Genomic DNA, 22621 nt, shown 5'->3' with positions numbered 1-22621 from the left:
CAAATAGCTTTTCTGAGAAGTTAAAAGATTTTACCTCAAATGATAAGAATGTGTTGTCATAAGGGTGTGAATCCTGAAAGCTGATCAGAATGATCACAAACAGGCTTTGTATATGTCATCAAGGTGGTCTGATTGCATAACAAATGAAGAATTGTAGCACCAGTCTAACCAACAAACCACAGAAGTACAAATTAAAAGAAGGTAGTGGGAGTGGGTCACCCACACTTCTCTGATGGAGGCTAGTGAGTTGGCTAAGGAAGCCTTTGAATCGACCCCTGCTTGTAGAAGAAGAGTTTGGTAGGCCGAGGAATACTTGGAGGAGGATACTGATGGAGTTGAGGGAGAGCAGAAGGGCCTGGAAGAAGATCAACCAGGAGGTGGCCAACAGTCAGGTGCAGAGGAACAGTAAAGGCCCTTCGCTGCAGGAGTCAACGGGATTCAGAAGAAAGTAGTACCAAGAACAAAAATGTTAATCGATTATATTTTTATTTAAGCTGAAATTATGAATGAGTGAAAACTAATGAATGGCATAAATGTAGTACCAGGAGAGAAATTAAATTTGAAAGTAAACAAGAGCTAAACAACAGTAGTGAAATCAGACAATAAGAAGGATAATACGAATTAGTAATAAGACAGAAAACACAATATACCACAGTTGCAAAATGTTATTAGGTACTAAAATTAAAAATGGAAAAGCAAAGATATCAAAACCAGGCTGGCACAATCTTGGAAACCTTTTGCATAGAAGAGTTATCTGCTAGTATAAAAAATACCAGCAAAAATTCTAATTTAGTAATTAAAAAGAAATTCTTAAAAATATTTGTCTGAAGTATAGTGTTTTATGGTGGTGAAACATGAGCAATAAACCAGAAAATAGAGAATTTTTGAGTCACATTGTCACTGGAAAATATTAAAAATCAAGTACACTGATAAGAACACAAAACTGGAAGAGAGAAATGTTGCATTAGAAAGAGGAGAGGTGGGAGAGTATTACAAAAAAGGGGAAGGTTGGCAGGTTTTAAATCAAGGTATCTAGGATTTGGAAATTTGGTTCCAGAAGGAAATGTAAACAGTAAAAACAATTAATACTGAATTAATACAACAAACAGATAATTGAGAATGTAACAGAGAGGAATGGTAAAGCGCATTAAACCAATCAATGAACAAGCAATTCATAACAAAAATGAAAAGACATAAATTTAAGAATAAGTTAATATTTAATAAATTAAAAATTTTTTCAAAAGATTAATCAGAGACATTATAACAATTGAAACATACATATTCCATCATTGATGATGAGTCACAACGTTGTTTGGCCAATCTCCAATGCATACCCAATTTATGATAAAGATGACTGTTTTCCCATTCCAACAATTTATCTATAGAATGCTGAGTCTGTAACAAAATTAAATAAATAAACAGCATTACAATACTTTTAACAGCTATTTCTAAAAGATAATAATTCTGTAACAGATAAATTTATACAACCAACTGTACAACCTTTATTGAACCAGATGATCCATTAACAAAAAACATTTCACATTTTTCATTTAAAACTAATTTAAAATTTATTTTAAGAAATTTACTTCATTAAGGTAAAGTAACATTAATTTTTAAAATATCAAACAGCAATAAACTTCTGTAATATACATACCATTAAAAAAATAAAGGTTTTTTCATGAACTAATTAATTGTTGATTAATTAATTATTATTAATTGTAAAATCACACAATTTTTTATTACAGAGGAATGTTGCTGTTTATAAGCAATTTGTATAAATAAGTACACCAAATAATATTAGGTAATCTCAATCCATTTTTTTGTAATAAATTTCTTACTTTATAGTAAAACTATAAAGCTAGAAGGACAAATAACAAAGCACAACAGGATATTATTTCATATAATTTTTTTTTGTTTATTTTAATGCTTTGAATCTGTTTCAGAATAAGACTAAGAAAACTCTACCTATTTCTGCAAACAGGATAAAAATATATCCTTATGAGCTAGCTAACCAGGATCAACTGCGGGAAATAGCTGGTACAGCCCCAACAAATATCGGTAAACTTGTGTAAGAATAATTTTTTTTCTCAATCTGATCAATGATCAGTTGATCTGTTTCTCTACTCATTACTTTCATTTTACGCATGAATGCCAGTTTAAGTAACTGAAAAAAGCTATGATGACTTTGGCTTACATTTTGGCAACCTTTCATTAAAAAAAATTTGATGGTGCAACTTCTTTTGCAGAACATGGATGAAGCTGGATATAATCATAATTAATTATATGCTAATTATAGATAAAAACTAACCAAGGCACTCATTAACAAAAATTTAACTCTTCAAAGATACATCAATCCTTTAATGACTGAATTATTTCATCTTTAATCAACATCCAATTTTATGTTGCAGGTTGTCAAGAATGCACTTTATTTTAGAGACCTAATTTTGGATACTTCTGTAAGAATTATCAATTAAAGTAAATATTTATTTATTTTTTTAAGATGCAATTAAAAGTTTTTAATCTTTCAATTGCTACTATATATACTGTTTACTCCAATGCTTCCAATGATTTAGGTTTTTTGATTATTTCTGTTAGTTATCCAATATTTTGTTTTTATTTGACTATTTTTTTTTTAAGATTGTTTATCTTCAAACTATAGTGTATGTAATATATAAAGGTGGGTTTTAATATGTTATGACTCTCCTCCACACTACTCTTAACATCACTCAGTGACTTCTCACACCAGCAACTATAGTAGAGTGTATTCGAAAAGTAACATCAATTAATTTGCAATGACTTGCACCATATCTAATTACGACACGTCACTATTATAGTAACAAAATGTGTTCTGGTAATTTATTATTACAAATAAAATTATCATTTAGTTCAAGCAATTAATTTATTTCTTTCTTTAAAGTATATGTATTTTTCAAGTATGTTAAAGTTAGGTTTTGCTATAAATAAACAGCAACAATGAAAAATACAAAAGTATATGAAATGAGTTGTTTATTTATTATAGCTATAATGTTATGATTTTCTTTGACGTGGCACAGTTATTTACAAAAATTATTTCTAAATAGCAAGTAGAGTCCAATAACTAATATTCTTTTGAGCTTTATATGCCTATAAAACTACAAAACAAAAAATATTAAATTGTAAAAAAAAAAATATATAAATAAATAACATGTTAAAGGAACAGGAGTTTAAAAAGTTTTAAAAGTAATCTACACTGTTAAGAGTGTACTTTTAACAGTAGTACACTGTTTTAAAAGTAATATAATTACAATCATTAAATTTATTCTAAAAACAATTATAAATACTAAAGATATTAAGTTCGTGCAATGATAAATAAAATTAATTAAAATGTTAATTCATACTATATTTTATAAACATAAAACATAAAATGATTTCATACAGAATAATTTATATAGTAGCTCAAATAACTAAATCAATACAGTAGAATAAATAGATAACAAATGAATTAATTAATAATTAAATGACCAATTTAAATAAATAACAAAAATAAACAAATCTTGTAGAATAAACAATTATAAAAAAATAAAAATAATAATAAATACAAGTCTGCATTATTTGAGGTCTTACTTTTGTCACAACCAGTAGTGTGTTGTTCCGCATTCTGGGTTATAGGAGTGGAGTGGAGGAGGCAAGTAGAGGCAGATTGCAGGGGGGACCTGCCTTTAGATTTTATATACACTATAACTAAAGATTTCAGTGTAAGGAAACTTTTTTTTACACTATTACAGTAAAGTCTTGGTAGTCCAAATCATGCAGGACCAGCTTCTGACAGATTACAGAAAATTGTTGGATTACTGGACTTGAATAAAAAACTAAAATTCTGGAAAACTCAACATCATATTTATTGATCTAACAACTTAAATCCATAATGACATTATATACAATAGAAAAAAAAATTAATTACAAAGAAAAATTTAATGAAAAAATAAACATTTTGTAAAGGATTTAGTTATACTTTATGCTTGTTTACTATCACTATGGTTGCATGAAAAAATTGTCAATCTTTGTTTGTTTTTTTTAAGACTTCTTATAAATTATAAATACTTTCCTGTAGTCTTTTTAAAACAAGTACAACATGAGCTTATACATCGTTTTCCATGGCCCACATGAGGCAAGTGTTGAATGCACTTACTGCACTGCTATGATGTGTGGTATAAACTTTTACAATTGGCTCCTCTTGTTTCTTATCATTATTTTTTAAAACATTTTTAATCTTTTCATCTTCTTTTCCAATTATCGAGTCCTTAACATCATCGAAAGTCAGGATTTCATTGTCAGTGCATAATTCACTAACAGTTTCATGTAGATCACAAAGTTTCTCATTAGTTAATGGATTGCTATTTCATGAGAATTTTATCTTTTTGTACTGAAACAACAGTGACAGAGTACTAGGTTATAATTACTGCAAAACTTTATTGAATAATTCTTCCACCCATATATGAGATTGTAAACTAATTCTTTGTGATTAGCAGTCTTCAGAAAACAAAGATGCTATTGTCATTACTTACAACACTGTAAACGTTTTTTGTATTGGATTTTAACAGCTTGATTAACCTTTTGATTCATTGGCTGTAAAAATGGGGTCATGTCTGGTGGTAAGAAAATCATTTTTATGAAGCCATTTGCAAGATTCAGCTCCTCTTGATCTGGATAACCTGAGCAATTGTCTAATAATAACAAAGTTTTCTGTGGCAAGATTTTTATAGAAGAAACTCTTTTTACTGATAATACAAACTACTGATTGAACCAGGCAGTTAAACAATTCTTTTGTCATTTGGAGTTTTAAATTCGCCTATAACGTTCAACTGAAGCTTATCTGTTCAACTGGTACTTGGGCATGGCATGAACGTAATTCAATCTTTAGCTATTTTCCTACTAGGGACACTGGCTTCTGCTCTATAGACAAATGTTGTTTTTGAAAAAAGCCTCCAAAAAATAATCCACTCTCATCCATGTTATAAATCTGATCAGAAGGTAAGATTTAGCTAGTGCACATTTTTATAAATTTTTCTTTAAACAATTCAATGGCTTCTGTCACATCAAAGTTAACTGGCTATAGATGTCCGCAAACAAATTCCAAAATATTTTTAAATTTATCAAGCTAGCCTGTATTGGCATGAAAATCATTTTTTTTTTTTAATGATTCCCCTATAGAAGAACCTGGCTTTCTATTTTTAAAAAGTTCAACAGAAATTGGGACGTATACACTATGTTCTCTGATGAACCATGCATAAACAACATCCTACTAGTGAGGGGTACTCACCAGTTTTTAAAACATTCCTATCACTACCCCCTCTGTCCAAATCTGTAACAAATTTCATGATTTTGTTCTGGTATTTCTTGAAGTCACAAATTGTGGCCTGTCCAACTTCATAAAGCATGCCAAATTACTCAATTTTTCACCATTTCAAACTATGTTAACTACTTCAGCCTTTTCAACTAGAGTTGGTACGTTTTCTTTTTTCCAATTGAAACTTTTTTATAAAACAGTAGTATCACACACTGACTGATAATACTGTTCAGTCATACACAACAAGAGAAAACACAATATATAAATCACAACAATAACTAATATGAGTTTAATTTAGCTGACTAAACGTACATGAACAAACAGGAAATAACTTGGACTATTGCTGATTGCAAATGTAATTGTGACTGACTGGAAATTCCCAGGCGATGTCACAATAATTGTGACCTTCAAACTAGTAAAAGTGCCATACCTAGAGATACCACAGTGACGACTATAAGCAAACTTTTGCTCCAGTTAAACATATAAGGGTTATTTTTTTTCAAGGTCTGATCGGTCATGAAATTAAAACCACAGTGAAAATAAAAAAATTATTAATTGTAACAAGTACTTACATAATTACACTATTTCTCTACATAGTCGCCACTCCGATTTAGACATTTGTCGTAGTGTGGTACCAACTTTCCAATACCCTCGTCATAGAACGGAGCCGCCTGTATTTTCAGCCATGTTTCTACGCTGGTCTGCAGCTCGATGTCTGTGCCAAAATGTTTTCCTCCTAGCCAGCGTTTCATGTGAGCAAAGAGGTAAAAATCGGATGGAGCCAAGTCCGGGCTATATGTTGGGTGATCAAACACTTCCCAATGAAAATGCTGCAGGAGCTTCTTTGTTACAGCTGTAGTGTGCGGCTGAGCATTGTCATGGAGAAAGACAATGCCTGATGATAACATTCCTCTCTGCTTATTCTGAATTGCCCTTCATAGACGTTGAAGAGTCACGCAGTATGATGGTCGTGCCACGTTCCATGAATTCCACCAAGAGAACTCCATTCCGGTTCCAGAACACAGTAGCCATACACTTTCTGTTGGAGAAGGTTCGTTTGAACTAATTTGTTTTACTGGGAGAATGAGAATGCATCCACTGTTTGGATTGTTCTTTTGTTTCTTCAGTTTCGAAATGGACCCATGTCTCATCCCCTGTGACAATTGTTCAAAAAATCTTCTCCTTCATTGTGGTAGTGCTGGAGAAATGTTAGGGAGGTGTCCATTCTCATTGTTTTGTGATAGTCAGATATCTTGGGAACCCATCTCGCACACAGTTTGTGGTACTGAAGTCTCTCACTCACAATGGTGTACACAGCTGACCTTGAAATTTCAGGAAACGAATCACTCAATACAGAAATTATGAACCAATGATTTTCTTGAATTGCCTCATCCACTCGCTCAATGAGATCATCGGTTGACACTCGCTTCCTTCCCTGACCGCCTGCATCATGAACATCTGTACGCGTCCTGCTTTAAAGTTCCTGCACCATTGTCGCACTTTGCTGTCACTCATTGAAGTTTCACCATACACATTATTTATTCGTCTATGAATTTCAGCTGCAATACACCCCCAGCCTGAAGAAATCTAATTACTGCACGCACTTCACACTTGGCGGGAGATAGCTATTGTTGTAGACATGTTTACGTGCTAGCCGCGTGTTCAGAACTAAACGAAGTGACGCGGCGTGATTGAAGGCCATACAAGAGACGCTGTCAACACATATGCGCATAGGTTCATTCGATTTTTGCACGGGTTTTTATTTCGCGACTGATCGGACCTTGAAAAAAAAATAATAACCCTCGTAGTACCCTCTGTTTTAGACAATGAAATATTATGAAATGAGAATTCTTTTGCATTACCAACTAACAGTGTCGGATTACTGGATGTGAAAATAACATGCACACTTTTGTACATGTTATTTTCATATGTTATAAAAAATTGATCTCACACTTGATATGTGATAAAACGTTTTTGCACACTTCTGCACAAGAAGACCAACTTTTCATTATTTTATTTTCTTTCCTTACGCCCCGCTGAAACACATACCCAGTCATAGTGACTCTCAAAATAGCGCTATCTGAATACGTTGAACAAATTTGCTAATAGATACCGCAGATAAAGAAACGTCAATATTCTAACATGCAGTATCATAATGAACCACACTTCTAACTTTCACTGCTCAAATTTTTTCGCCATAAATTGAGCATAACTCAAAAACTATTCAACCAATTTTCATTAAATTTTCACACGCATAACTTCAGATTCACAACTACCAGCATATTTATATTTCAATGAAATTGATCCGGTAGTTTTGGAAATTTTTGAGCCAGAAAATTTTATACATATGGCTATAAACATATAAGGAAACCCCAATTTAAGTGAATGTTATTTTCATACTCCTCATACCTCAAAATTGGAAGAAAATTCATTTTTACCTTCCCCACAATCACCATGCAACCGAAAATAATACATACTTTTCTGTGAAGAGTCGGTAGAAAATTAAAAATAAACACTAGTTAAAAATAATGTTTATAATTCTTAAAATTACACTTAATTAAGAAAGCACTTTTCACTACAACAGAAGCTGAAAAATCAACAAAAATTAGGTTAATTTTTTTACAACCTGATGACAGCAACACATTAATACACTTGATGCTGTATAGCAAACTTTTAAGACATTAATTTTTCCCCTCTTTTATCCTTACAGCCGTCAGAAAAAGGTAAAGTTGAATAATATAGTGATTGATTAAGAAAAAAACACAGGGCGATTACAGCACTTCATTAGTTGATTACAAACGAATTCAAAACTTCCTCATGTTTGAATATAACATTCAACATTAACTCTGGTTTTATCACTGTTTAAATTTCCTTTTTCCTAAAAGAAATTATATATCTTACTACATATTAAACCAATAAACTGCAAACTCTCTGATTCACAAAATTAATACTAATCTACTTATTACTAATTAGTAATAATCAATTCACGACTGAAAATATTACAACTGAGTGTTTCTCAAAGGCCTACAACAAATAAAGCTTGTCAAATTTAAAATAAGTTGAATGATATTTTCATATACAATAGTGTGTGCACACGTTCAAGCCAATTAACCGTATAATTTCAACAACATAAATCCAAACTAACTCTTGCACTCACTACAATAATTTTCATAAAAAAAAGGTTTTTTTTTTACAAACAGAATCGATAGAATAAAAATATTCAAAGCAATAAATAATGGAACTACTGAACTCTCATTTTAGAGAATACATTATTCTTTGGGTTCTTGTTTATAGAAATCAGTATTCACATCCCAAAAAATGATTTTTTAAAGGTGTTCATTTTTAGAAAAGAATGGGGTTTCCAATAACACGTTAAGTGATCCTGAGCTGACACACAAACTTTACTCTTCATACTTACACAAAGAAATGTTATAATTACGCACTGTTACCCTCAACTCAACATTAAAATAAGCAAAAAACATTATAGCTCATATAAAATTTAATTAAATAAATGAACAGGATTTCACATTCAGGATGGTTGAGAACACCAAAGGAAGCAAACCTACCCACTTAAAACTTATTTATAATGCTGGGTTGGTCTCCCATCATAAAAAGGAGCTAATTAATTGAGAGATGAAATAATTACTTCATGAAGTGCAGAATATAAGCAACCTTAATGATGAAGTAGGGAGTAGGAAGACACATATTAGCAATAAAGTCCTTTGCAAGAAAAAATACAAGGGACCTAGGAACTGTTAATGGCAATTTATTAAAATCTCAAAACATCTGTATGATGATAATCTTCCCAGTGAAAAGGACATGGGCCCTCTTTTACATGTTTCTAAATTGTTATATAATTACATATTTTGTGCATTATTTTTTTATGGATTTTAGTTTTTTCTTCTTAGCATCTATAATTTATATATTTCATATCAATCACAAATTTTTAAATATTAAATATATAAATTTTTTTTTAAAGATTTCTGTTGCAGAAATAAATGAATATACAACTTGACTTATGATGTAGCACTGGACTGTATGAAATGTGAATCTTAGCTGAAGTGATAGGATTAACTGATGTGGGTTATAGTAGATGCAATTAATTTTATAAATAGAAACAGAAAAGTCATTGACTATTATCAGCTAAGAGTTGACTCGTGAAGTTTGTTGTAGACTTTTTTAAAAAAGTCTAAAATCATTAAAATTTCTCTAGTTTTCTGGGTTGGGGAATAAAAAATTGGTTAAGGAATTGAACTAAGTACAATTTTTGGTTTTCGAAGAAAATAAAAACTTAAAATTATTTCTGAAAGATATACTCAAGAAATTGTACTGAACAACAAATGTTTTAGTATGATTATTAAAAAGAAATTATTAACACAATAATCCATTAGATTTAATTAATAAAATATACAATAGCAGATATTACATTGTTGTTTGTTTTCCAGCCAATAAAATTCACATGCCACATTAATGCAGCAAACTAATAAGTATATGTTTTTACTGAGAAATGAAACAAATATCCAAAATTATTTAGAATTAACAAACACAGAGGAAACTCTTTCATAATCCTACCAGAGTTCCAGTATCAAACTTCTGCAGACAGTATTAAAATTACTTCAAAACTTCAGAAAATAAATCAAACAAAATTATAGCTTTTTCTGTATTCTGTTAAAATTGTTATCTATAAATGAATCATTATCATACAGTTAGTTACCTGCCCTGTTCCTGTAAATAAGTCAACAAAATCCATTATTAAAAAGAAATGGTATGGGATTTAGATAAAAAGTGAACACTCTATATTTTAAAATAAATTCTTTTGTGGTTGTTTTTTAATGATGTAACACAACACAATTAATTCTGCAACTATAACATAAATTATTATAAGCATTTAAAGATATCAGTTTAAATTACTATATTTATTATCAGCTTAATAAAAATTAATACTAACTAGTTATAACTAGATGCTTTGATACAGAAACTGATTGCAAGAATCACTTCCCATATGTTCACACACTCTCTTTTCATCTCCCCTCTATCTCTTTTCAACTCATAATCTACACAATAAATCATATACTATGCAACAATAAGTCAGGTCTGCTATTTACTTCAAAAGGATCTACAAGCAATTAAAAAATAATAACATATGCTGGAAAACACTACTTATCCTCCATTTTTTATTTCAACAACATACCTGAAAATTTCAAATCACAGAAAATCTGTTTAACTTCAACTTTCCACACAAATTCTTGAAATAAATATGGAATAATAATTATATTAATTTAAAAATTCAAAATTTAAATTTACTTAATTCAACAGTTTTTAATAATAAAACATTTTAAAAGTTTTTTAACACTAAAAATCACACTCAATTTTCCAAAGACCGTAATGTTTTTCACAAATTTTCTTGTATTTCAATATAGCTAGTAAAAATACTACAAAATTCAAATTTTGAACAATTAAGTCACCTTGAGCCTTATTACTTTTTTTTTTTAATTTTGAGTCTTCTTTCTTTTCCTGTTTAGCCTCTGGTAACTACCGTTCAGATAATACTTCAGAGGATGAATGAGTGTGAGGATAATGATATGTATGAGTGTAAATGAAGTGTAGTCTTGTATATTCTCAGTTTGACCATTCCTGAGATGTGTGGTTAATTGAAACCCAACCACCAAAGAACATCAGTATCCATGATCTAGTATTCAAATCCGTGTAAAAATAACTGGCTTTACAAGGACTTGAATGCTGGAACTCTGGACTTCCAAATCTGGATTTGGGAAGACGCATTTCACCACTAGACCAACCCAGTGCGTTTATTTTGAGTCTAAAAATTCTCTTCTATTTTTCCAAGTTTTGTAAAAGGTATAATATTACTATATTATGGTGTAGGGTACAGATGACCTTAAATGAAGAGTGAGCCTGTTCTGGTTTGGCTCATTTATTTCAAAAGGAAACTGTAATCAATTTATCTTTAAAATTAACAAAAAAAAATTACATTACTGCTCCAAATGTAATAGTGAGTGATATGAATGCTGTATACAAATGAAAAACATATTTAATAGAGAAGGTAGAATTATCTGATGGAAGGAATGCATATAATAACTTCATAGAGGAAAAAACTAATCCAACAAAGTACAAGAGGAAGAAAAATAAATTGATAATGGTTTTAGAGAAGACTATATTATGGTTTGAATTTGATAGACCTCTGAAAGATTTAAGCAAAAATAAAAAAGTAGCAATTGATGATACACCATCTAAATTACAATGCTGACTAAGGTAGATTCAGTTCATCCTTGAGATTCCAAATACACATATCTCTACATGTGGGTGGATTTAAACAGATGGGCACTTTTGAACAGAGTCTACAAACATATTTATGTTTGGATGACAGAGTTTGCTATTTTTCACAATTCTTCAGGAGAGTTGATCTACTTGTAACTTAAGACTCTTTTTATTTATCAATGATTTTCTTTCCCTAAAAAACACTTATCAATATAATTAAGGGTTATTTCCTTCTCAAGAAATTAAATACAAGGGTTATTTTTTTTCATGGTCCGATTGGTCGCAAAATAAAAAACCCGTGCAAATATCGGATGAACCTTTGCGCAGCGTCTCTAGTATGGCCTTCAAACACGCCACGTCACTTCGTTTAGTTCTGAACACGCAGCTAGTACGTAGACATGTCTACAACAATAGCATCAACCGCCAAGTGTGAAAAGCGTGCAGTAATTCGATTTCTTCAAGCTGAGGGGTGTAATGGAAATTCATCGCCGAATAAGTAATGTGAACGATGAAACTTCAATGAGTGACAGCAAAGTGCGACAATGGTGCAGGAACTTTAAAGCAGGATGTACAGATGTTCATGATGCAGGCGGTCAGGGAAGGAAGTGAATTTCAGCCGATGATCTCGAGCGAGTGGATGAGGCAGTTCGAGAAAATCGTCGGTTCACAATTTTTATATTGAGTGATTCGTTTCCTGAAATTTCAAGGTCAGCTCTCAACACCATTGTGAGTGAGAGACTTCAGTACCGTCATCTGTGAGCGAGATGGGTTCCCAAGATACTGTCCGACCATCACAGAACAATGAGAATGGAGGCGTCCCTAACGTTTCTCCAGCGCTACCACAATGAAGGAGAAGATTTTTTGAACAAAATTGTCATCAGGCATTGTCTTTCTCCATGACAATGCTCGGCCGCATACTGCAGCTGAAACAAAGAAGCTCCTGCAGCGTTTTCATTGGGAAGTGTTTGATCACCCAACATGTAGCCCGGACTTGGCTCAATCCTATTTTCACCTCTTTGCTCACATGAAACGCTGGCTAGGAAGAAAATATTTTGGCACAGACATCGAGCTGCAGACTAGCGTAGAAACATGGCTGAAAACACAGGCGGTTCCGTTCTATGACGAAGGCATTGGAAAGTTGGTACCACGCTACGACAAATGTCTAAATCGGAGTGGCGATTATGTAGAGAAATAGCGTAACTATATAAGAACTTGTTAGAAATAAAATTTTTTTACTTTCACTGTGGTTTTAAATTAGTGACCGCGGACCTTGATAAAAATAACCCTCGTATTAACAGCCAAAAAACTCTGTTTCCTCTCTAGGCATTGAAAAATAAACCTAATTAATGGATATTGTAAATTATAGGGATTAGAGCCTCTAGGTACATATACATTTTAAGTACTCTTGATAATTTCATTTTGATTATTTACTAAGCATTAGCTTATTTATTAGATAAAAGTGACTATATTTTGTGCATATAAGACATAGATTATTTTTTTATATATTTCACGGATTTATTCACCTTTAATTGAATTGGTGTGATCTCCCTTTATAGTTAATACATTAATACAAAACAGTCATTTTTTTCTTCTTTTGCTGCTTTATTCAACTAAAGTTATTAATTTAAAACTAAGTGATGAGAATAACACTACAAAGTTTCTGACATTTTCTGCCACTTTGTTTCAGATTATGAAATATGATGTATGAATAGACAGCTGTTCATAGTTGCATGGTTTTTGCTGTGATGTTTCTTTTTTTTCTTTAGCACATAAGCATGCACTAAGTGTTCTTGTTTTAAGTGCAGTAAAAAGGTATTTGCAATAGTGTTGATTTAATCTTTATATGTAGAAAATAATACACAAAAATTATATAATTTTTATAGGCTCTTATTGGTTTTTGTTTATGATCTTCTTAAGAATCATCAGTTTTCTTTTTATTAATTAAACGGTTGTTTTGTCATATTTATTCTGTTTACCATAATTTTAAAAGTGAAAAATATTTTTAAAAAACAGTTACCATTTATACAAATACTTTTTCATAAAAAAGGATGGTGCATGAGTTTGTTTGTCGCATATGTTCACATTTTTATTTTAGTTGCTATTGGTGCAGAGTGGACCAATGGAGATGCACCAGGTTGCTGCGCATGGCGACTCTCTCCCACTAGAAGCAGTCCGCTGTCAATTAATTTACAGATTATTTAATTTAATTTCTAAGTGTAGATTATTTTTATTTATATTTTATATTTGTATTTACTTATTATTATTTATTAATTTCACTTAATTTTATTAATAAAAGAAAGGGATTATTACTTAATATTTAGCAATACAGAAAAGGGTTTTTTATTTAGCGGGAGAAAGTCGTTAGTGTGCATCCGGCCGGTGCATCACGTGGTCTGCTCTGCGCCAACAGCAGCAGCTGTACTGGCAACTAATACAATCTCACATGAACACACACAAGACTAAACGAAGAAGACTATGTCCCCCCAAGCCAATTCCATGTTATCAATATCACTAGCATTAAACATTATACTTCTTTTAAAAACTATTAAATTCTATACCTATACACTCCTTAAGCCTACTTTATATATAAAAACACCAAAATGTTCAGAAAAATGTTCTCTACACACTAATATTTCTTTTCTTAAAATATTTCTATAAAATACTAAATATTCTTACAAACATTAAAAGATATGAATGCGTCAATATTGGCTAGATGGTTGGGCATGCGAAGCAAGCCCTGACTGGCTAGTTTATACAAAGATTCAAAGCAGCTGCACATTTAAGTCAATGTAGAGATAACTTTAGAGGACATATCATTTTTTTACTTTCTTTTTACAAAAACAATCTAGTTTTTGGGGGAAAATAAATACAGAATGTATTGTAATGTTTATAAAAATAAATTAAAAAAATTACTCTTATTAAAGTTGTTTTTTGTTCACTAATGCAACTGGTACACAATAGCTCAAAATTAAGCAGCAGTGAAGGTTAAATTTTAAAGATTTCATAACTATTAGGTCATAACTAATACAATACCAAAATTACATTTTCATAATTGCATAATAGCATATTAACCTCTACAGCAATGCTGGTTTAAGTTCTAAACATAATTATTGATGAATATTTATGTAAACAATCATCAAATAGATACATCCAGAAATATAACAGTCAGCACAGAAACAACCAGACATGCTGAAATATTAACTTTTTTAGCATAGTAAATATTAATTACAGATACTTTGTTATGAAAAGATATCTAGATTCATATGATATTAAACACAGCTAAATTATAACAAAAAAATAAATAAATAAAGCGCATTCGGAAAGTTGCTGTGCAGTATGCTTTAGTATTATGTGATATATTCTGTTCTTTCGGCGCTAGGTTGGTTGTCCTGTGGATCCATTTGGCATTGCTCAGTAATAAACTAAGATGTCAGTTGTTGTGTTGTGATTGAATGTGGTTTGTCTCATGTTGTTTTGTTTATTGGAATTGATAGCTGCCGAGAAACTTAATGGTTTTTTCGGTAGAGGAATGCATTTTTCTCACTGAACACGTCTTTCGTGAAGGTGACAAGTAAACTGATTTAGTGAATTACAAGTTTTCTGAAAAGTTTCCAAATACTCCTGCTCCTCAACACAATGCAGTTTGAAATTTTATTGAAAAATTTCAGGCAACAGGCTCTGTTGAAGATGATGATCGAAGTAGAAGACCATCTAAACTAAACGAACAGAAGCTGCTTGTTATTTCAGATGCTATGGTCAAAAGTCCGTCAAAGTCAATGCATAAGTTAGCACAGCAGCAAAATATCAAACTTGTTATCACAAATAAGGCTGTAAGAAAAGAACTGAAACTTTTCCCCAAGAAAGTAATGCGTGTTCAAGAATTGGCACCTATAGATCATACCAAAAGACTAAATTACTGTAAATGGTTTAAATCTTTTATTGACCAAAATTGCATAGGTAATCTCAACATTACGTTTTTTACAGATGGAAGGATGGTTTCATCTGAGAGGGTATATTAATTCACAAAATATATGACTGTTGTCGACAACTAACCCCCACATGAATTACACAAACAATATTTACATGAAGCAAAAATTGGAATCTAGATCGGTGTGAGTAGAATGTGCGCACTGTGGGTCCAATCTTTTTTGAAAATACAGTTAATAGTGATCGTTATTGTGCTGTTTTAACAATCTTCATTAGTCAGTTAGCAGATGTGGAAATCAATCATGGTTTGTTCCAACAAGCTGGTGTCACAGCGCACACAGCTAACAACAGGTCAATGACTTTTTTATGAAATGTCTTTGGTGATGGACGCGTCATTTCAAGGGGTTTGTGGCCTGTACATTTGCCGGACTTGACTCCCCCAGATTACTTTCTATGGGAGGCAGAGAAACAAGCATTGTATCGCAACAAACCACGCACGATTAACAAACTAAAAACCGCAATAACAGTAGACATATGAGACATTCCAGTACATCAGCTGGTTAAAGTTTTTGAAAATAAAGTGAAATGTGTGAAATCTTATATTGATGTTGGAGGTCATTTTCAACACCTTTTATAAATTATCCCAGTTATTGTAATATCCATTTCTAAAAAATAATGAAATAAAAATACAAAGTAATAATTAAGAAAGTTTCATCATTACACTTCCATAATTCTAGTGCGCAGCAATTTTTCAAATGCAATTTATTTATTTATGTAAAATACTTGATAATTGTATTTTCAATTAACTGTTTTACATCTATTAATAAACCAAAAACCAATAAAAATGTATTTTTGGTTTTGTCATTAAGATTGACTTTATTTTTGTTAATAATTTATTACCATATATTACTTCTTACAAACTATCAAAAAGGTATACATCCAGAGAAGTAATTTACATTAGTATCTACAATTTCAGACATAATTACATACATCAGCATCTACAAATTAATATTGATCAACTGAATTTTTCAAAACTTTACTCCGATCATGTTGTTGAAGAAAAGCCATCAGCTTAATCTACATGTTGTGTTCTGTACACCATATTGTGTACATGACTACTAGTTAACAAACATAAGTATGATAGAATATGAATTCTGGTACATTAGTAAAACCAAAGGACCAAAATAGGGGCTATAAATAATAATTTATGATTTAATTGCGATACAAATTTTAAATTGTTTGTTATAATGTATGTAACAAAGGAAAGTACTATGGTTCAGATAAAAATTTAATATAAAACAATGGAAGTGGAAATCAATCATGGTTGGTTCCAACAAGATGGTGCCGTAGCACACATAGATTAAAGAAAACTGAAAAAAAATTGAATAAAATGCATCTATGGAAAATTCACTCTGCAAACCCTAAAAACGAAAATTCGAAGAGTTTGATAAAAGTTTACCCATTCTATTCCACAGAAACAGGAATCAGGAATAGCAATTACAAAGAAGAGTAATTCTTTTAGAATAACAGTACTACCACAATAGCTCCAAAAAACCAATTGCATTTGAAATATCAGGAACCAAAATAATTAAAATTAAAATACATCAAACACCTGTTTACTTTAATATGCTGACATATTTTCTGTCATAACAGAAATAGAAATTGGAAGAAATCAGTTAAAAGGTTACGAGGAGAAATTATGAGTAACTGAATGTTCTGTATGTATTTGCTGATAAAAAAATTACACAATTTTTAATTTAAAAATATAACACTACAATCTCAGGAAAGATTTCTAAATTATGTCTACAAGAAAACAGGATGAACGGATAAAGGTTTGGTGACTGGATGACATTTTTTAAGTTAAGATGGTGAATTTGAAGGCATAATTAAGCAAAATAACACAGTTAAGAAATCTTAGGTTAACTTTTAACTTAATATTTATAAACCACACCATCAATTAGACCTCTGATTTGGTTATTACTCTAGGTACAATTACAAACTAGTTCCACAGTCTTTCAGCAGTTACTACAACTATTAAAATCATTTAAAGAAAGTGGGTATGAACTGGTTCATTTCACTAATTCATGTATTACACAATAGAAAAAATTAAAATGAATTAAATTTTTATAAACTTAATTGGATTCCTTTGCCAAAAGAATTTATTTTTATGATTAATTCACCTCATAAACTCAAAGATTGGGTTTATGGAAATTTTGTAGCATATGAAAAATTTCATGAATATCCCAGGATAGTCAGGGTTTAAGATTAGGATGCATAATTGATAAATGCCATCTATTCACGCACAACATGGTAATGATGAAACTGATGAAATATTGTGTGGAAATATTGAAAATGATGAAAAACTACTGAAGAAGAAATTAAAAGCAATGAAGCTGAGAATTCTAATAATTTATTTTTTCATAACTAAATTAAAAGTAAATGTAAACTAAGTAAAATAACCAAATAATGAATGAAAAATAATATGTACGGTATAATAGTGAACAAAACATATTTTACAAGGTCTACTTCAATTTGATAATAATTCTAACTAAATATCAGGTAATTATTGAAGAAGTGATTATTTTTTATCATTTCTATTTATTTATATTTTCAGGTCAATTAAAAATATTTATGTTATAAGTCACCTTCAATTTTGGGTACCATTTTTTAAAAATTTAATCTAAAATTACAAGGTCACCCGATGTAATAATCAATACAAAAATACATTTCACTAAATTTTAGAAACCATCTAATTTTTTATTACCTATGGAAAATGCTTTTTTTCATTTATGCATCAGTCATCGGCCAAATTTTAATGTGCTGAAATCTCAAAAAGAATCTATTTACAAGAGGTCAGGGAAATTGTATTTATGTTCAAGGTCTTATCTTAAATATAAAACAAATAACAATGCTTTATTTTTGTAAACACTGTTTTATTAATGCATTCATCTACATAACATATTATGAAATAATTATCATGAATTATATATTTACTTCAAATAAAAAAAATTAATGAGAGCAAGTACAAAGGAAAGTGATAAATATTATAATCTATTTTTACTATAATAAATATCTATGTAAGACAATAAATAAGTAAAGCTCCATTTATAAATTTCACAAGAAATAGAAATCACCACTATTGATGTATGTTAAAAAAATTCAATATTTAATTTTGCAATTTAAATATTTTAATCTGTTCGTAAATTTATAATGTTCTGAATTTTTTTAATACTAAATGTACGAATGATTACAAACAATGATAAACTTACAGGGAATTTAATAATCAAAATAATAATAATAATAGTAACACACTTAACCCCCATTGAACTACTAACAATATGTTAGTTTTAACCCCAGTAATAACTGGGGTTAAAAACACATATAGAGAATATTTTAGGCTGTTCAGTTAACAATAAACGAATTATTACCGTTTTTAGATTCCAACCATTTTTTTCTCTCTCTCTTGGGTACAGATTCTAATAGAAATTATTTTATAACTAATTTTAAAGCTAATTATGACTGACACATATTGCAATAAAAGTGGAAATTGATGGGTTTATATCCCATAGATCAGAGATTATTGCAAAGAATTTGACTACTATGAAGAAAAAATTGAGAACAAAATTCAGGAAAATGATAGGTGAAAGTATAGAAATGAACAGCGTAAGAGTGGCAAACAACATCACAAAAAATTACACTGACAGTATACTAACAATTGACACCAGGGAACCCGAAGTATGAGTAACAAAGATGATAATGTTGATGCACCAACAATAATTTATATACTTAAGACAAGCAGCACTCTAAGTCTGAGACACTTAAGCAACATACGTTCAAAGGAATAGCCAATGATATCATGTTATTGAAAGCATAAGAGAAATCTATAGTAACTTTTGAACAACTAGCCTTTTGGAAGGATCCAATTAGATTATTTACAAGGTTGATTTACTAAAGATTTGGGATGGGTAAGTGCAGAAATTAAAAATCTTCCTTTGCTCTTTTATCTTTACTGATATATGTTATGCAATTTTAATTTGTAAACTTGTTTAAATTAAAAGTAATTTAATCAGGCTAAAAATATTTTGTTAATGCCAGAATTTAATTTATTATGTTAATAATTTGGTAAATTTAGTTCATCAAACTAAATTTTAGTTAGTAAGCAATTTCACTTACAGATGTTTAAAAATAAATCACACTTGCAATTAATGCAAGTGTTTTTACTTTTGCTTTTATGTACGATCAAATTATCAAGAATTTAGAATTATTATGGTCTATGAAATTTTTGACCGCATCCTAAACACAAGTCATTCTCAACCAAAATCGCCAAAAGTAATATCATCTTATAACAAAGTACGAAATTATGATACCAGTCATTTAAAATGGCCATTTAGATGGCTAAAAAATATTATTATAGAAGTTTTTAGAATATTATATTAAAGACAAAAATTTAATTTGGTCTAAAAATTAATAGTTCTTAAGTGTAATTGTAGGATTTAACATGCTACAAGGAAAGAAAACCATTATTTACAAGTTGCAGATTAGAAATTTACATTATTTCAGAAACAATTTTATGTTTTCAAACAATACATTTCCATGAGAACAAAAAATTAAAAGTGAAACACAAAGGAATGGCAACTAATTATTTGGCATATAAAATAATTTCCCAACTAAATTGGTTTTTAACCTTTTAAATAAAAGTGATTTTAAGATTATTTTAAAGTGAGCAATTAAAAAAAATCTCAAATAAGAAAATGAAAATTACATAAAAAAATTAAAAAGGAGAAATGAATGCTGCTAATTCATTACATTTGAAATATTATAAAATATATTTTTATCAGCATATAAGGAAGAGATTTATATCTTTCTATACACATAAAATCCAATGATAGATAGGATGTTTTACACATCTGTAATAGTTTATATTTCAATTAATAAATTAATGATCAAGTTATAAAAGCAAATGCTACACATCATTTTTGATATTTATTTTACATGCATCATAGCTCTAGAGCTATGCAGCAAGAAAGTATGGTAATCGGTGAAAAAGTGAGAAATGGTTTTTTCCATTTCTCGATGTTTCATGACTCAGAGACCCTAAAAAATAAAAAAAAAGTAGAAGGTAATGTTTATAAGTACATATGTATTTATACTGGCGTGTTTGAAAGCTTAATTACTATTGACTGGATACACCGATTTTGATGAAATTTGGCACAAGAGACTTGTGTATGTGGGACAGTTTGTTGGTAAAAATTTGGGGGTCAATATTTCCAGGGGGTGGAGTAGATAATTTCTCTGAAGTTAAATTTCTCAAAAGTTTGCAAACATAACCCCACTTTATATTAAGCTTGGTACATGCGCGCGTGCTTATCTTAACCATTTTGAAAATTAATTTTCATCAAGATTCTCTCCCTTTCTTAAAAGTTTAAAAATACTGATTTTTAGATTTTTTAAACTTTTTTCATTTATTATTACTTTTCCAATATTTAAAAATAAATAATCAATGCTAGGAAAGTATGAGGTGTGACTATTAAATAACAAGACTAATGCTGCTACAGAAGAACTGTGCATACGCCAAATTTGTACAAACAACAGCTGTGTAGTGTGAAGCCTTCCCTTTCGATTATTGCCACTCCAGTTTCTGTAAACATATTAATCTGGCTATGGCCTTCATTTGGATAACATCTGTTTTTTTTTTTGTTTTGCGTGTTTTATTAGAGCAAAGAAATGTCGTGAAATTTCATATGAAACTTTGAAAAACCACTACCGAAACTTATCTTTTATTAAAAAAAGTATATGGCAATGAATTTTTATACTGCGCAGGTTTTTTTTTGAGTGGTTTAAGCGTTTCCAAGATGGCTGAGGTGTTGAAGATGATGTTCGCCCGAGTCGCCCTTCCACGTCAAAAATGGATAAAAATATTGAAGATTGGTAATCTGATGTGATCTGACCATCAATTAACTATTTTTGTCTTTATTCAAGATCTTGTTCAACTCTGTGAAAAAATAAGAGAAATGGCCTGAATTGTGGGAGAACAAGTCATGGGTTCTTCATCAGGATAATGCACCGGCTCACACTGCATTGTCTGTCAAGACATTTCTAGCCAAGTATATCATCCCAGTGTTAGACTATCCGCCTTATTCCATGGTGACCTGGCACCACGTAACTTTTATCCATTTCCTAAGGTCAAATCCGCATTAAAAGCAGCAAGATTTCAGGCCGTTGAAGCTGTGAAAGAAAGAGCGGCATGCATCATGAAGGAGCTCGCAGAAGGAGACTTCCAGCACTGTTTTGAACAATGGAAAATTTGCATGGAGCATTGTAGGTATAGAGGAGGGGTGTATATTAAAGGGGATAACTAAATATGTATAAATTTAACATAAAATAATTTACAGCATTAGTCTCATTATTTAATAGTCACACCTCATGTAACAACTTTGTTGTCAACTTTTATTTTTCATTGAAAAAATCCCTTTTAAATTCACAAGAATAGTGGCTATAAATGAATTAGAATAGTGGCTATTAATGATTTTATAATTAAAAATTATTAATAAACTACTCCTTCAATCTACGTTTGTAAACTAATCTTAAAATTTAAAAGTTTAATTTTAAATACAAAACTGTATTAATTAAAAACAAAACACTTATCTATAGGCCCAAGATTTAAACATTCCTTCTGTCTCATTAATTAAAAATGGTGCATAAATACAAACAATAAACTGATACAATGTTATGTAGAATGGATTTAAACCAAAATTTTTAACTTAAAGAGATAAGTAGCTAACATAAAACTTACACACACATACTAATTTTTTTCCAACCATTAAAATGGTATATCATTATATATTTTCGGAAAATGTATCATCAGCTTACAAATCTAATTCGTACTAAAAGAGAAATGACCACCTCATAAATGACCGAGTTATATTTTATAAAGATTAAGAGAATTATTTACCTAGTAGGCATCTCAGCCACTAGTTTGACATTTTGTGAAACAACAGTTGCTGGCCAATTCTATAGATACAGATGGTAAATTTTCTATCAGATTCTAAAAAGTGATACTACTGTTGGAACCAGGGCAGCAACCCACTTCTT

At 30.4% G+C, this 22621-nt stretch overlaps 1 protein-coding gene across 1 annotated transcript in view; it reads right to left on the bottom strand.

Annotated features, from left to right (window-relative positions):
• LOC142327468 (cysteine-rich hydrophobic domain-containing protein 2) overlaps positions 1–22621 on the bottom strand; it is a 50880-nt gene that overhangs the window by 4283 nt on the left and 23976 nt on the right. The window contains exon 3 of the mRNA XM_075370577.1: positions 1279–1395. Coding sequence (XP_075226692.1) covers positions 1279–1395 — 117 coding nt within the window. The remainder of the gene's footprint in view (positions 1–1278; positions 1396–22621) is intronic.

Source organism: Lycorma delicatula, chromosome 7 (genome assembly GCF_047948215.1).
Source record: "Lycorma delicatula isolate Av1 chromosome 7, ASM4794821v1, whole genome shotgun sequence".
Classification (NCBI taxonomy): Eukaryota; Metazoa; Arthropoda; class Insecta; order Hemiptera; family Fulgoridae; genus Lycorma; species Lycorma delicatula.
Note: the sequence above shows the minus strand (reverse complement) of the source record. Positions and strands in the feature narration are given on the sequence as shown.